This window comes from Seriola lalandi, unplaced genomic scaffold (genome assembly GCF_002814215.2).
Source record: "Seriola lalandi dorsalis isolate HSWRI2012SDOR001 ecotype SW California unplaced genomic scaffold, Sedor1 jcf7180002054441, whole genome shotgun sequence".
In the NCBI taxonomy this organism is placed as follows: domain Eukaryota; kingdom Metazoa; phylum Chordata; class Actinopteri; order Carangiformes; family Carangidae; genus Seriola; species Seriola lalandi.
In genome coordinates this window covers 33358-49179 of record NW_019524994.1, presented here as the reverse complement: position 1 = coordinate 49179, position 15822 = coordinate 33358, and the positions used below count along the sequence as shown (strand labels likewise).

General features: G+C 37.6%; 2 protein-coding genes across 2 annotated transcripts in view; both read left to right on the top strand.

Annotated features, from left to right (window-relative positions):
- ralbp1 (ralA binding protein 1) overlaps positions 1-4151 on the top strand; it is a 10686-nt gene extending 6535 nt beyond the window's left edge. The window contains 5 exon segments of the mRNA XM_023410912.2: positions 1-32; positions 431-541; positions 733-854; positions 960-1080; positions 2313-4151. Of these exon segments, the coding sequence (XP_023266680.1) occupies positions 1-32; positions 431-541; positions 733-854; positions 960-1080; positions 2313-2615 (689 nt within the window). The 3' untranslated portion in view covers positions 2616-4151.
- Positions 4152-5476: 1325 nt separating this feature from the next.
- Positions 5477-14491, top strand: rab31 (RAB31, member RAS oncogene family). Its single transcript, XM_023410923.2, has 7 exons — positions 5477-5653; positions 7101-7180; positions 8355-8436; positions 9702-9773; positions 10247-10353; positions 11341-11450; positions 12264-14491. Exons 1-7 carry the CDS (start codon positions 5618-5620, stop codon positions 12359-12361), a joined length of 585 nt encoding a protein of 194 aa, XP_023266691.1. The 5' UTR covers positions 5477-5617; the 3' UTR covers positions 12362-14491.
- Positions 14492-15822: the final 1331 nt, after the last annotated feature.

Genomic DNA, 15822 nt, shown 5'->3' with positions numbered 1-15822 from the left:
TTAAACGCAAACTGAGGGAGGCCAAACGCCAGGTGAGTTGTGTCTGTGTACTGTTGTATCTGTATGGATGTTTTTTTATATTTCTTTTTGAATTTCTGCTAAAGATGGAATTAATCATAATATAGCAAGCAGCTGCCTGTTTGGTTTCATTATTAATGTTGACTTCAGGTGCTTGTTCTGCCAATAAGGCAAATAAAAGCAATGGTTAGTTGCTCTTGTTTAGGATCGCTCCTGCCATAATTATGGGAATTATTTGCTGGAAACTGAGCACCAGATATTTTGTTATAGAGAACTTGACATAGTCTAGTACAACACCACCACTAACCATGGCCGCAAAAATTACATTAGACTTGAATTAACACCTAACACCAAACCAGAACTGCCTGACCATTATGTTGTCTCTCTTTATGTTTCCTCTGCTGGCCTCCAGGAGTGTGAGAGTAAAATCGCCCAGGAGATAGCAAGCCTGTCAAAGGAAGATGTTTCAAAAGAGGAAATGACAGAGAATGAGGAGGAAGTTATCAACCTTCTCTTAACACAGGTGAGTCATTCAGATAAACACATTACATACTTAAAAAAAATGTGCTCAGACCAAATGATTACCAGTAAACCTGGCACAAAAGCCTGAAATTGTTTGTCCTACTTTAGTTTAGTTTCACTTTCACTATAACAATAGATGGAATAACGGATGGAATAATTTTGTGATTTTTCCCACATCTTTTCCATATTCAGGAAAACGAGATCCTGACAGAGCAGGAGGAGCTCATCTCTCTCGAGCAGGTGCTTCGTCGACAAATAGCTACTGAGAAAGAAGAAATCGAGAGACTGCGAGCAGAGATTGCAGATATACAGAGGTAAGAGAAGACTGAGATCATTTTGAGTATGAAACATGTTGTAATGTGATGCACAACAGGCATGACATACCTTGTAAGTCCGTAATCCAGCAATGCTTTCCTCAGTCGACAGCAGGGTCGCAGTGAAACAGAAGAATATTCATCAGACAGCGAAAGTGAGAGTGAAGATGAGGAAGAGCTGCAGATGATTTTGGAGGATCTGCAGAAGCAAAACGAGGAACTGGAGGTGAGAAAAACATTCAGAAATTACTGGCCATTAAGTATTATCTTTCAGTTGAACTCTGAGTAAAATCTAGAAACTACATCACACTTGAAGAATAGACTGATTGAATTGGTTGATAAACAGTGACACTGAGTTTTTAATTTTAGGCATGGTTTTCTTTCTCTGGAGGCTTTTTTAAAGGTGGACCTAAACAATATAGAATAAAACCACTGATATATCTTATATATCTTAGTGGCGTAGCACAAAATCTGGTTCCCTTCATATGTAAAATCTCCCATTTTTTTAAATAACAAGTAACCACATGCATCTGTAGTGGTTATAATGCATTTAATAAAGTCTCAGCATATCTCAGCCTCTTTTCTCAACACACTGAATTTACTGGATGAAACTTCACTGTGAGGTTTTAATACATTATACATCATTATTTCTGTTACAGTTTCATTGTAACATATTGGCAAAATTAAGGTTAATTAGTTTCCGAGTAGTGCTAACCTTGTTGTAATATAGGGAGTAGCATGATAAAACTCCTAGAAATCTAAAGATACAATTCTTAATGGAGGGAGTAATGTTAAGAGGGAAGCTATTTGTAAGTTTAGCTGTTGCTACATAGCCAACATCAGCTTTAACAGCTGTTATATTACCAGTCTTGCCAAGACCTTCAGCCATTGTTGCGTCTGCAACACTAGAGGTTATAATACGTTTTCTGAGCAGTGCTATTTCTTCAGAGCAGACTCGACGCTACAGTGACTCTGTATCAGAAAGTGATAGTGAGTGACAGTCCGACTGGGCAGGGGCTAGCTGGTTAGCATGCTAACTTCAGTAGAAGAAAAGAATTGATAGAAATAGAAACAAAACAAATGGGCTGCTTATCACCACTGACAGCTCTTTATGAGTAGATGAATAAAGTTTGATTCTAGATTGTAACGTTTCCTTGAGACCTGCTAAGTAAACAGCTGTTAATACTAACGTTGGATGTGTAACAGTAACAAAACTTAATAACTCCTTGTAAAAAATAACTTAGCCAAAATAGTAAAATTCTTCCAATACTTCAGTTTTATGTAGAGGAAAAAGACAAAATAGAAATAGTAAAAAATTGCAGACTTTTTGAGGGCTCTCCGTACGCTGGGGCCCTAGACCCACTATGCCCCTTACTTCATCCCTGTACATTCTCTCTGAGTATTACTATATGAACTCGTAGGTTTCTTGAGCACTGTCTGTATTTTGTTGCCCTGTAGAACAAAAACACCCACCTGAACCAGGCCATCCATGAGGAGCAGGAAGCCATCTTGGAGCTCCGTGTACAGCTTCGCCTCCTGCAGAGCCACAAACTGCAGCAGGAACTGATTGTCCAGCCGCCAGCCGAGCAGGCACCACCTGCTCAACCAAGCCCAGAGGCTCGTAGCGATGAGCAAACCAAACGCTCTGTCATCACCACGGTGGCCGCCAGCACCGACACGCCTGCTTCGGCCAATGGAAAGGCAGCTAAGGATCCTTCAAAGCCCTCGCCGAGCAAAGACAGGAGAGATACCAACATGTGAGAGGTCAGCAGTGCATTTGGTGGCTCTGTGCTGCCGTACGTCTCTGCCGCTGGTCAGTTGTTCTGTAGTGTCACTTGTTATCCACTGGAGATTTCACATTGCTGGATCTGTGAGTTCATTAGTGATTGTGTCCACCAAGTGGCAGTCATGTAAAATTCTCTTATATGTCTAGTGTCTTTGGCGTCCCGACTCTGTCATCACAAATCAATTACATTGTTTCCCATTTTTCCATATATATAACACAAACACAAACGAACTAGGAATAGAGCAGCTGCTGTAGCGGACAACTGGCTACTAGTGAGAGAGAGGAGGGGGGACCATATTTTCAAATCCACAGTGCCAAGCCTGTATGAAGGATGAAGAGGGGGGAACAAAGCATGATAGGATTCTTAAAGCATGAAAGGGGATGGAAATGAGAGATTACAGAGGGTTTATTTTTCACAGGTAAAGACTTGAGAAATAATCACTAGATATATTCTCAGTCCCTGTAACTCTTTTTGTCATTTACCTAGATGCAAATTTGTCATGTTAGGATAGAGACCACTGTGCCATACCCAACAATGCCAGACTGGACACGTTTCCCCAAAGAACCACTATTACAAAAACCTCTTTGAAAAATGAAGAATTTATGATTGGTCTATCTATATATTATATATTTAAGTAGTATTCTGAAGAATACAAATGCCTATTCAAGAAATACATTGATTTTAAATTACAGCTTTTTAGTAATATATGAATATATGTATAAATATATTGTAGATGCTTTCTTTTCTTTGAACAGCAGTGGTGTTGTACGTCGCAGCTGACCAGTGGATGAAAACATGAACCGCAAACAAATATGCAGAAAAAGTATATTCATCACTGCAAAATGTTGACAAACAACTGGAGGCAGTTTCCTGTGTCGTGCAGTCATATTTTCTGTTATCTCTGCCTCTCGCACAAACAAGGAAACATGGGAAGTTACACTTCTCCTGTGTTATGATGGCATAACAAATCTGTAGGGATGACTTTTGTCTCCAGAATGTGTGCAGAGACACGCAGGAGGCTTATTTAGTTTTGTTGTATATTTGATCATGTTTTTTAACTCACAATGTGCGGAGTTGTGATTCATGGAATCAGCTGGCAGTTAGTGAGGGCAACATTAGTCAATCATTTCATTTCACAACTGATCCATGAGCATTGCTAAGTACTGTCAGTAGCATGGCCTGACTTACTTACCGTGTCTGTATATTATTGTAAAATTGCAAACATACTGTATTTTCAGCTCATATGTTTTGTCATATGTTTTTTTTTCTATTAATGACCTTTATGAACTATGCTAGTGTGACTGCGTCTGCTTTGGTCATGGGTAAATCGAAGCAATCTCATCTGGACTCATGATTCATTCGTGTTTATTAATCCTGTGACTGAAACATATAAATGCTAGATTGGGCTCAGAAGCTGCTCATAGGGTTATTTTCATATTGTTCCAAGCTTTTGTAGCTTATTGTTGCAGACAGAATAATGCTGTGAAGAATAAAGTGTCAATCCAAATAATTTCTATGAATATCTTGTCTCTGTCTTTTACACAAAGCCCAAGTTTACCTTTTTCCTCAAGTATGTTTGACTGAATGTGTAGTCTATATTTAGTGCTGCCCGTTTTCCATTACACATTCTTTGAATACTTTTCAGTCTCACATCATATTGAGGCTATAAAAAAACTTTTGCATCCATTTTAATAAAGTGAATTGTTTAACCGGTGAGTTTAGACTCAGAATCAAAGCTTGAGTATTTCAGAGATTAGTGGAACCACCCGACTTTTTTCTCTCATTGCTTTAACTGGTTTCCGATTTGGAAAGTAGACGCATCAAGTAGGACAAAAACAGCCATAAGAAGACCGGATATGGGCAAATGTTGTTTCAAAATTAAAGCATACTTTACATTTTTTTGACTGAATTATGAAATAAAAGTGTTCACATGTGACCTTTTTTGCCATGGTGTCTGCAGTGGTGAAATACAATTAAGAACATATTTAAATATTTCTGTATTACCATTATGCTACTTATACTCCACTACATTTCAGGAGGAAATATTGCACTTTTTACAGAAAACAATTTATTTCACACATTTAGTTATCAGTTACTTGGTATCATTTGTCTTTACATGCATAATAACAACACAATGTGATTTTGCTGAAAATACGTACTATACATACTATTCTTACTTGAGTACAATTTTGAATGCAAGACTTTTATGAGTTATGGAGTCTCTTTTATGTTACATTGCATTAATGTAATGCTTAAACTGTAATTTAAGTAAAGGATTTGAATACTTTTATAACTGGGTGCATGTTAGTTGTATTTTGTTTCTCCAAGAAAAAAATGACTATCAAAAATAAAAATGTGTATTATGGGGCAAGTAAATTCATTTAAAGTAATGATTCAAATCCATTTCATGTAAAAGTAAAATTACAAAAGTGTTATCAGTAAAATATACTGAAAATATCAAAGTTAAAGTACTCATTCTCATCCTGTGACTGATATTTGATTCTACGTGACATTATTATTATTATTATTATATTATATAAATTTGGAATGTAAGCACTAACCATAGCTGTCAAATAAGAGTAGTGCAGTAAAAAGTATATTTCCCTCTGAAATGAACTGTATAAGTAGCTATACAGTAGCAATAGAAATACTCAAGTAACATAAAAGTTACTCAAAATTGTACGTAATTACAGTACTTAAGTAAATGTTCTTTCCATCGCTGTTATAAATTCACTACAATGTCCAGTGTAGAGGGCAATGCAAGTTTTATTTTGAAAGTCATCACCGGATTTTGTTTTCCCCCCACTAAAATTGCTTGAAAGTCGTTGAAAAAAGATGGTCAGTCTGTCCGTTTGAGGGGCTGGGTTTCTCTTCTATCCAAAAAGAGGAAAAAAAGTCAGAGTTTCAAGCATGACGAGACAAAGACACTGACTGAATCATTGACAAATAATGATATAAAAACTTTAACAACTCACCATGGCTATAAGGGAGCTCAAAGTTTGCCTTTTAGGGGTAAGTTACAGATGTTTTTGTTGATCCATTTTGGGGAAAATTCCTTTAGCCTCCAGCGAGTGTAACCTACTAACCGAAAACATTTTGACGTGAACAACATATTAATAGAAGTAAGCGTCTCCAACTGACACTGTCAGTTTCACTTATTTGTTAGGCTGTCTTTACTTATCGTGTCGTTCTTTGTCGGAAAACTTGGAAATGTAACTAATGTTGGTAGCTAGTTGACTGAAATACTCAATAGCTCACCGACCGGTGGGCGCAGCAGTCATTTTAGGTTTGTTTTCCTATCGTCTGCGTCTGATTTCCATGTTTAAAGCGACTAAATCTGCGCTCTTGTGTGTTTTTGCCTAATGTTTTTCAACGGTTCTGACATTTTATCATCCATTACGTCATCGTTAGATCAACCGCTACAAGTCAGCCGTTAGTTTCCTGCTGCGTTAGCAAAACACAGTCCCTCTGTATAGACGGTGACAGAGATGGTCAGAGGCGTTTGGGTTGCAAACTGCCAGTTTATCAATGGAGTAAAGGGGAACTGGGAACATCGAAGAGCTACATAACGTTTACCAGGCCTGTGCATGCCGCCGAAGGCCACTGACATGCTCATCCACACATCTTAATAGCCAAATACTGTCCTTAACAATCTTTTGTTACTCTTCTGCTGTACATTCACTATATACAGTCAGAATCAGCATACATGAAATTAAGCCAAAGTAGAATAAGTTACAATATAAGGCCAGGGCCTCTTGTTTATATGTGTAACTTACTTAAGATAGTTCTTCACTGAGTGTGAGCAATAAGACACATTTATCCAGTGACTTTATTTAGTTTATTCAATGGTATGTTATTCTACAGGAACATATAGGCTACATTTAAAATGTTTGTTAAAGTTAATTCTGTTTGTGTGAGATCTTTAATTCTCCAGGAATCCTTGACTCAGGGAATTAACTATGGCTAAATAAGTAGAACGGAATAATTGGAAACTGGTTGAAATGAAGACAAAATTCTGCAGTATGTGAGAGAAATCCTAACAGGAACTGGTATTGCATTTCACTGCACTTCACTGACAACCGCAGACAATAAAGATGCTTAAGTCCGTGATTGTCATGTGTCACGTGTATGTGTGTTATGTGGGTTATGTGGGTTATCCTATGACAAAACTAAATCAAAGACAAAAGGCCCTAGCTCTTAACTTTAAAAAAAAAAAATTTATAAAGTTAATTAACTCGTTTCGTAAGTGACAGATACAGAATGTTGTCTTGAACAAATAAGTGATATTGATTATAAATACAGAGCTAGTTGCTTGATTCATGGACTAACAGGAACCTATCTGATGAGGTAGGCATATGACCAGACAGTTGCATAATCAGTAGTGTTCAATAGTGAGCACTGACTCTGTTTACGTTCGTGTTTAGAGTGCTGTGAATGATGTGTAACCCTCTGTTTTCAGGACACTGGAGTTGGAAAATCCAGTATTGTTTGCCGGTTCGTTCAGGATCACTTTGACCACAACATTAGTCCCACAATAGGGTAAGAGCATCGCAGTACAACCCATTAAAGACCATAACAGCAGAGAAACAGATCAGTCATGTGAAGGTATATTTGCTCCTGTACCAAAATGAAACAATAAGATTTGATATCAATCAAGGGCGTAGGCTTGGTAACAACATTGGTAGGGACAAAACAACCCCGTCACCCCTCCCAAACAAAGAAGACTGTTTATTGCTGTCAGCTGAATATTTATATAAGATCTGTATACATTACAAGGAAACAAGGAATCCATTAACAAGGAAATTACTTGTTAAAAGAAAAACAAAACTGCAACTATGCAAACCTACATCCTTGATATAAGTTCAGGCTTTATATCAGAATCTGCCAGTGAACTTTGAAGTCAAGTCAAATCATGTATAATATTAGTTAAGTCAGTGATACAGCTGGTACCTACTAGGACTGATTATAATCATCAGAAAAACCTGTCAGACTTAAATACCACACCAATAACCATTTATAAGCTAAGTAGTTGGCTTCATGGAGAGAGTGATGTCAACTAATGTCAGAAAAAACAAATTACCTAAGGAGACAGGAGACAAAATAGAATATGTCTAGGTTTCTTTGGTTCATTTACCCCAAAACAAATGCATATTTCTTAATGGAATTGTTCGTGTCTCTATCAGCAGAGTTTTAAAGCTAAGTAATTTAGATTATTCTTGTCTCTCTAATTATAACAGTGACCTTTACAGGCAGTGCATTCCTGTATTTGTCTACATAAACTTTATGGGTAAACACAAAATAGACTCCAGTACCTGGCCTGTAGGGAGCAGTGTTATGCAAAAAGTACACATGTAGCAAACAAATTAGTATACTGCACTGAAAACAAATGCCAAGCTTGAACACTTTATCTAACACATATATGGAATCAGATTCCTCAGAGAGAAACATTAGGCTGAGACAAGCTCAGATAGATTTTTACAGTAATTTTGTTATTTTGCTTTGACATGATTCAAAAACTGGGGATGAATATAAATGCACCACCCTCAGTCTAGTTTGATGGTTGGTGTATTTGTATCCATGTGCATGGCTGCGGGGTCGAGCGTCTTTGTTCTCAGTTGTGCCGGTCTCCTGCTGACTTGCACAGACTTGTTTCCTGTGTTTCTGAAAGAACATGCTCACAAGCACAAAGTGAAATGCACTTTATCATCCACAGAGCATCATTCCTGACCAAGACGGTGCCATGCGGAAATGAATTACACAAATTTCTGATCTGGGATACAGCCGGACAGGAAAGGGTGAGTATATCCACAACATAAATTCATTTACTTACCACTAAGCTTTAAGTTTACACACACGACTCTTTGAATCACCTTTTTTAAAACAAAGTTAATTTTCCATTGCATTTGGCATCAGGAAGCTAGCAGTGACACAATCGCTTCACTGTCAGGGGTCCTCATGACAGGGAGTTATTATTAGGCGTGAAACAGGATGATTCACATGGGTTCAAAGGTCATGAGACTGTGGTGTCTTCATAGTGATTCATTTGATGGAGGAGGGGTGGTGGTCAGTGTGTGTGTGTGTGTACGCTTGAAGCTTGCCAGACTTGCTTACAGCATGGAAAAAACTAGTGCACGTATTTCCTGCTTGTGTGTGAAATTGATACCTTGAAACCTCTGTAACCAGGGTTCATTGTTCTCTTTATCTGTGGGGGTTATTTGACGGAATGATGTCACCGCAGTTGATTAACGAAGATGATGTTCTTAGGATCTCTGGCAGAATGCAGAATAAAGACACTGTGTTAAGTTTTTGACCACTAGTGGTGCTCTCTGGTGGGCAAACTGTGTAATGGAGGCACCATTTCTACATGATCTCGAACTTAGTTCGACAGTTCTTTATTGCAAATATCAGCTGACATACTCACTGATATGTCGGCTGGTTTATCAGCTTGGCTCTAGTTTTGAAACATTAAAAAGGTTTTAAGAGGAAAGAAATGCCAATAAACCAAGTTTATTGCCAACTAGGTTTTCATATACAGGGAATTTGCCTAGGTTCATAATACTCAAAATATTACAAAGTAAGAGCAAATACAAGTGCAGAATCCAAAGTCAAGAATCACAAATATAAAACTGAAATTTATAAAAATAAATATGTTAGATGTGGAGGGTTCATTAATGCACAGATAATAAAGTTTTTACATTAATGTAACGTGTAGTGTCCATGGGGCAGGATGAGATGTTTCTTCTAAACACTGGAGCAGCCTTCAGAGTGAGTTAAAAGTGTGAGGAAGTAGCTTTTCTCCATCAGCCACTCATCACTTAAGAATGTATGGGCACAGGATACTCACAGTACAGTACACTGTGTTAGACTTTAATGGGTTAACACAACATTTTATAGTTTTGTGAGTCGGTTTCACATGTAAGATTGGTTTAGTTATAAAGGTCATGGAGCGTTTTTGAAGCAATTTACCCTGTGGTGATAGTGCTGTCGGACTTTGCTCCAGAAATTAGATGTGATGTGATAAACTGAGTTGTGCTTTAAATGTGTTGTTGTTTTTTTTTAGTTTCACTCATTAGCTCCCATGTACTACCGAGGATCGGCGGCTGCTGTCATTGTTTATGACATAACTAAACTGGTAAGTATCATCATCTCTCATCATCTCAATTATACTTGGGTTGGGTGGTGAGCGTGTGTGGTGACATATTTAGTGGTTTAAAGCTTCACAGCTGTTGGCAGAATCCCAGAAGGCGAAATGAATAACTAACTGTTGTTGAAGTGTTCTTGAGCGATGCCCTTCACCCCTAACTTTACCAGGGGATCTGCTGATGCGTCCAGTAACTTCCTGGTGTATTAAAAAAAGTGTGTAACTGAAGAAGCTGGTTTCACACTAAGAGCTTGATGTAAAATTCAGTTACTTTTCCATCGGTCTAGGATGCCTTGCTTCCATGACTACAAATGTCATTCTTTCCTGGTCTGTTAATGGAAACTTGTCTGAAAAAAACTCCCATCTAATGAAATGAATATGTGACACCACTTGAAGAAAATGTGGGGCACATTCTCATAAAGTACCTATCCCAGAATTGACCATGATGTGTTCTTGTTGTTCAGGACTCTTTCCAGACACTGAAGAAGTGGGTGAAGGAGCTGAAGGAACATGGTCCAGAGGACATTGTTGTAGCCATAGCAGGAAACAAGAATGATTTAGGGGACATCAGGTGGGCTCATTTTCTTTTCTTAGGCTGTCATAGCTTTAAAAAAAAAAAAACTACACACATTATGCATCACATACTTTAATTAAGACAACCCACGCAGCAGACTCTTCCAGGTTTAGTGAATGAGGCTCATTGTTGTGAACAAAACAATAAAGTCACCTTCTTGTTATACCTGTTGTGTAGCTCCTGTCAAGTTACATCATTAATAAGAGTATAAGAAGAATGCAACGCAGCTGGTAGCACAGATCAGTGTACTGTAACAGTCATTAGCTGGAATCTGTTCTGTACACACTTAAGAGTTTCATTAATAAGAAAATATTAAGTTCAATTTGTTTTTTTCCTCAATATTGATAAAACACACACATTCAAGGGAAAATGAGTATAGGACAAAACAAAGACAAATGAACAAACAAAAGAGGAGTCGTTAAAAAAAACAACATACAAATATGTAATTTTATAGTATAGTTCTGTTGGAGACTTTGGACTACAGCATACTATATCTACATTAACAATTCAAACGCATGGATTAAGTCAGCCAGCTCACCTTCCAGTATCCTTTTGATGAGGGGTGTTTTTTTTCTTTTTTTTTCTTTACAATCTCAGATTATTGTTTGTCCTGGCCACTAAATTCTCAGTAAAGTTACTCAGTGTGCATTCTCAGTGAGTTTAATCAAAAGCACAGCAGTGCATTTCTACACAGGCCCCTGTTTGGACATACCTTTTCTGACTTTATAGAAATGTAGTTTGTGTCAAGAATCTTAATGAATTGTCATGCGGTGGCAAGAACAGCACTACTCTGGCGCAATTTCCTCCTTTCAGAAATACCTCAACTCGTCCTCCTCCTCCTCCATGTATCCTCTTTTCCAGCAGTCGTCCAGAGTAAACTAATTAGAGATGGACTGTATAAAAGTGATTGATGAAAATTTAGATTTTCCACAGGACATTTAACTGTGGACTCCACACTAACTTTAGTGTCCTTCTCTTTTACAGGGAAGTTCCTATGAAGGAAGCTAAGGAGTTTGCTGAATCAATTGCAGCTATTTTCATCGAGACTAGTGCCAGGAATGCTGTCAATGTTGAGGAGCTCTTTCAGAAAATCAGTAGGTTTCATGCCTTTATGTTGTGCCTATATAATGTGTGTCATTGTACTGTATGAGAGGAAGAAAAAGATTTGTGCTATTGAGGAAATGTTGTCAAAAAAAGGAAGCCTGTACACTCTCAGAATGGCTAGAGAAGCATTTTCAAATAACTAAATAAATTGGCTTCCTTGAAGTTGGGGGACCCTTTAGAAACATAAAAAAAACAAGCAGAAACATGTCCTGACTTTTGCCTCTAGTATGGGTCAAACCTAAAAATGCTGGATCCCACATTTCCCTTAATGCAAATCAGCCGTGTCCTTCTTCTGTGCCTCCTTAATGCCCGTTTCTTTTAAATCCCACACTTACAATTTGTAATGCAGAGGTTTCTATTAAAAACCTCTCTCCCTCTAACATGTTTTAAGACATTCAAAATGACCTTGGTAGGAATAATAATTTGTGTCTGATATGGTATTTTGATGATTTCAAATACATTATTCTGCACAGTTCAAACATGCAAGTGATGTAACAATAAGTAAAACACATTTTTCTGTGGAGGGTGGAGATGTTAACTTGTGCCATAATGTGGAGCGGACAAGTTTTAGTGTATCAGACGATGTTGTGGTTATAAAATCAGGATTTTAGCAGCAGCAGAGCAGCAGCAACTTGGAAATAGCTTGGAAGTCAACTGGTAGTCTTAATGGGCTGCGCTGAGCTTTATTTTATGGATGATAGTAATGGTTGGATTGACAATGCACTGCCAAATAAGTGGGAATATTAATGTTAAACATGGCATGACTGCTTTGTAAATGACCCTTTGCTGTGTGTGTGTTTAAGGTAAACAGATTCCTCCCCTGGAAAATCCTGAGGTGGACAGCAACGAGTCCTTTAAACTCACCCGGCAGCCAGCTTTGTCCACCAGGAGATGCTGCTAGTACCAACAGTGGCAGATGAGATTACTTCCTTCAGCACCAGGGACCCCACCAGCACAGCTCATAGTCCACAATGCACACAGTGTCTTACTCTAGGGAAAGACAAGACAGTGGACAGACAGATGCCAGCTTGCACATGTGGTCACCTGCAACATGAAACAGAAAACCTGCCAACAGTATTATATGGGTCAGTGGACGTCATTTCATTTAATTGAAGCAGTTTCAAGTTTGATGAGGTTAGGAAGCAGAAAGCCATCCGTTTGTTCCCCTCAGGTGATGCCTGAATTACATTAAGATTTCTGTCTGTGTATTGAGATGGAAAAGCTCATTTCAAAAGGAAGTTTTAACCCACTATCTATGGTAACTTTAAATTTAAGCACAAATGAATAACAAGTCATCTGGCTGATGTGCTCATTAAAACTGGTTGTAGATGCAACTACATTTTCATTGTAAGAGTCGACTGCTCTGTAGATTTTCATTGCACTGTGGCTCTTCAATGTTTCGCCTTAAATGAAAGTTTTTTCTTTTTTATATTCATTATTATCAAGAGTAGACTTTTCCTTCTGGTGGAGCTTTTGTGTTCATGTGTGTGTGTCACCATAGAATTTCTTTAGAATATTTGAATAAGATGTTGTTCAGATTGAACCTTAGACAAGCATTCAGTTGTATAGCTCAGATGCTGCGGCTTTACATTCCACTTTGTCATGTGTTCTCACACACATTTGCTGCATAAGGGTTTAACTGTAATGCTGCAGAATGAACAGCTTAGAGCCCTAAATTGTAATTACAGTTTGACACTCCCTGTTGAAACACTGTGACCAATACTAGAATTGTTTACATAGTGATTTGTTAAAGATGTTTTCTACATGCTGAAATGTATTGTCTGAGATTTCACTACAGGGAATGACTGTATACGACTCCCAAACATGAGAAGTATTTTTTACCTGAAAAAGGGTTACATTTATAATATTAAGAAGAGAAAAGACCTGCATGTATTTTACTCTGAACATGTCTACAGCTGTTTAAGTTTCAAAAAAACATTGTGTTGTATATACTGACCAAACTCTTAAAGAACTTTTGGAATCTACCCCTGACTTTTTGGCTTTGAAAAAGGGGGACAAAATGGTAAGAAGGAAGATGGTCCTCAGCCCAACTGTGTAAAATGAGATTCTGAATTGTGTTTGCTGCAGATTCTTTGGCAGGAGTACCTTTGGATTTGACCACTTTAGACATTTGTAACAGCACTTTGACCACAGTATTAGTCATGAGTGACCTTTTAATATGTTGCAGTACTCCATAACAGTATGATTAAAGATTGAAATGGACAATTAAGTTAAATTCGATAGACATTAACATTATTCTAGTTCCACGTTTGTATTGTGTAAAAAAAACATGTTTACATTTGTACTTTGTCAGTTATAAAATGTACAGTTTTAACCACTTCTAATGAAGCTTAGTGTATGATGCAATTATAGTCTAATTTTGCCAATAGGTACTGTTCTCTGTATGGAAAGTCTCACCAATCTCCATTCAAAAATCAAACACACAGGACATTCCTCCCAGAATGTGATGTGACCCGATTTTGTTTTTAACCCTAAGGTTTTCTTGGGTAAATGTGCCACATACGTAATCCATCAATGATCTTTTAGTACAAACAAATGTCAACCATATGACTGCAATCTTCTGACAAAATGTATGGCAGTGATTACCTGAAAGTGAATTAGGGATTACTAAGTGAGTCAAATCTACAGCACAGCAAATCAAAAATACAGATCTTTCAATGGAGTCTGGACTGACACTACTTCCATTCAAGAGACATTGAAAAAAGAAATTTTATTAGAGGTTACATGTTGCCATTTCCAACAAGTACTATGTGCTGGCACACAAGTGCCTTTTTTATGTTTTTCTCAACAAATGTATGACATGGCTAAAAAGTGCGTACTGCCAGAATAATGCATGAATTACTACTCTAAATCTGTACAGACTAACTGTACGCATAACAGTCAACTTTGAAACTACCAGTTACCTGCAGCAATCCTTATACTGTATGCCTTAGTCATGCTTCCCTGTATCCTCTGTAGACCAGATTAACTTTTGTATATTAATCCATGTAATAAAGTAGTAATTATTCTATTTTTCTCTTTAGTTTTTTGTTACTTTTCCAACTGGAAAGATAAAATATATGTTTCAAAATGTGCACCAAAGACACCAGAACATTCTTAAAGGATTCAAATAAGGCCTCTCTAATTTTATTCTTAATGTGTCGTTAATAGAGACCAGAAAGATGAGTGAGAACACAGTCTCACTAACAAAAGGTTGATGCATTTCCATTTAGCCTACTTGACACCTCAAAAACCAAAACTCAGTGAAAAATGATACCATTTGGTTGCACAGTGTAGGATAAGCATTCACTCCAGTCACTGCAAACCACATTATGTGAAAAATAATGCCTTGCTTTATTCACTTCACCCAAAACAGCCTAAATTTAAAATGTAACTCCTCCCTTGTAAACATTGTATTACTCGCCCACTACCTTTTAGCTTTAATCTCAAAATAGGAAACACTTAACAAATTTGTCTTAAATTAAATTAGTGTTATTTTGGCACATACAGTACCAGTCATAAGATTGGACACACTTTCCCATTCACTTGGATGTCCAAACTTTTGACTGGTACAGTATATGGTTGACATGGCCTTTAGAAAAGTTGCAAACAGCACATATTAGTTGCAGAATGGAGCTTTTCCAGAGGGTCCTATTCAGTACGCTGCAGTGGATTACCTCCTCAGCTGCTTACAGAGGAGAGGGCTACACCTCTTGTCACGAAGATGGATTTAACAACAGCCACAGTTGTCAGCGGTGTCCGAGAGAGCAAAGTGGGGTATAAATAGTTCAAACTGAGAAAACACACTGTATGAAACATCAGGATTCCTCTCCATAAACAATTAACCTCTCACTTTCTTTTCCTTTAAGTTTTATTCTTATAAAGGTGCAAACTCACATCATTAGCATCACAAAACTTTTTTTTTTGTGAGGAAAATTTGGGGATTTTTCTTTTATGCAGCCAGCCTCTAGTGCTCATTTGAGGAAGAGTATCTTGAGGCTTTTCTGCACTGGCTTTAGCATTAAGACATGGCAGTCAAACATGTTTGTTTATGACTAGATTCAAGACAAATCTGAAACTGAGCCTATAGTTTGACCTGCTCAGCAGTAGTAATGTAAACACAGTGTGCTTGTTTGCAACTCTAATGTACATCCTCAAAGTCACATAAATGACAAATGTTTATACTTTGTAGTACACTTGCATTTTATAACTTCTTAAAATCAGACATCTCTGTTAGAGAGTCTAGGGAGACATAATGCGTGCCTTTGAAGAGGGAATGTGTTAATAATGTTGGCGTAACTGATTGACAACATGTCTCTTGTTCCTCTGAGAGGGTAAACTGAGTTAATAATAGTCAAGTGT

Bases quoted from the DNA above. Each gene is read 5' to 3' on its own strand.
- rab31 (XM_023410923.2), top strand. From the start codon at position 5,618: ATGGCTATAAGGGAGCTCAAAGTTTGCCTTTTAGGG. The intron at 5,654-7,100 runs GTAAGTTACAGA...CTCTGTTTTCAG, and splicing joins TCAAAGTTTGCCTTTTAGGG to GACACTGGAGTTGGAAAATC. The intron at 9,774-10,246 runs GTAAGTATCATC...CTTGTTGTTCAG, and splicing joins TTTATGACATAACTAAACTG to GACTCTTTCCAGACACTGAA.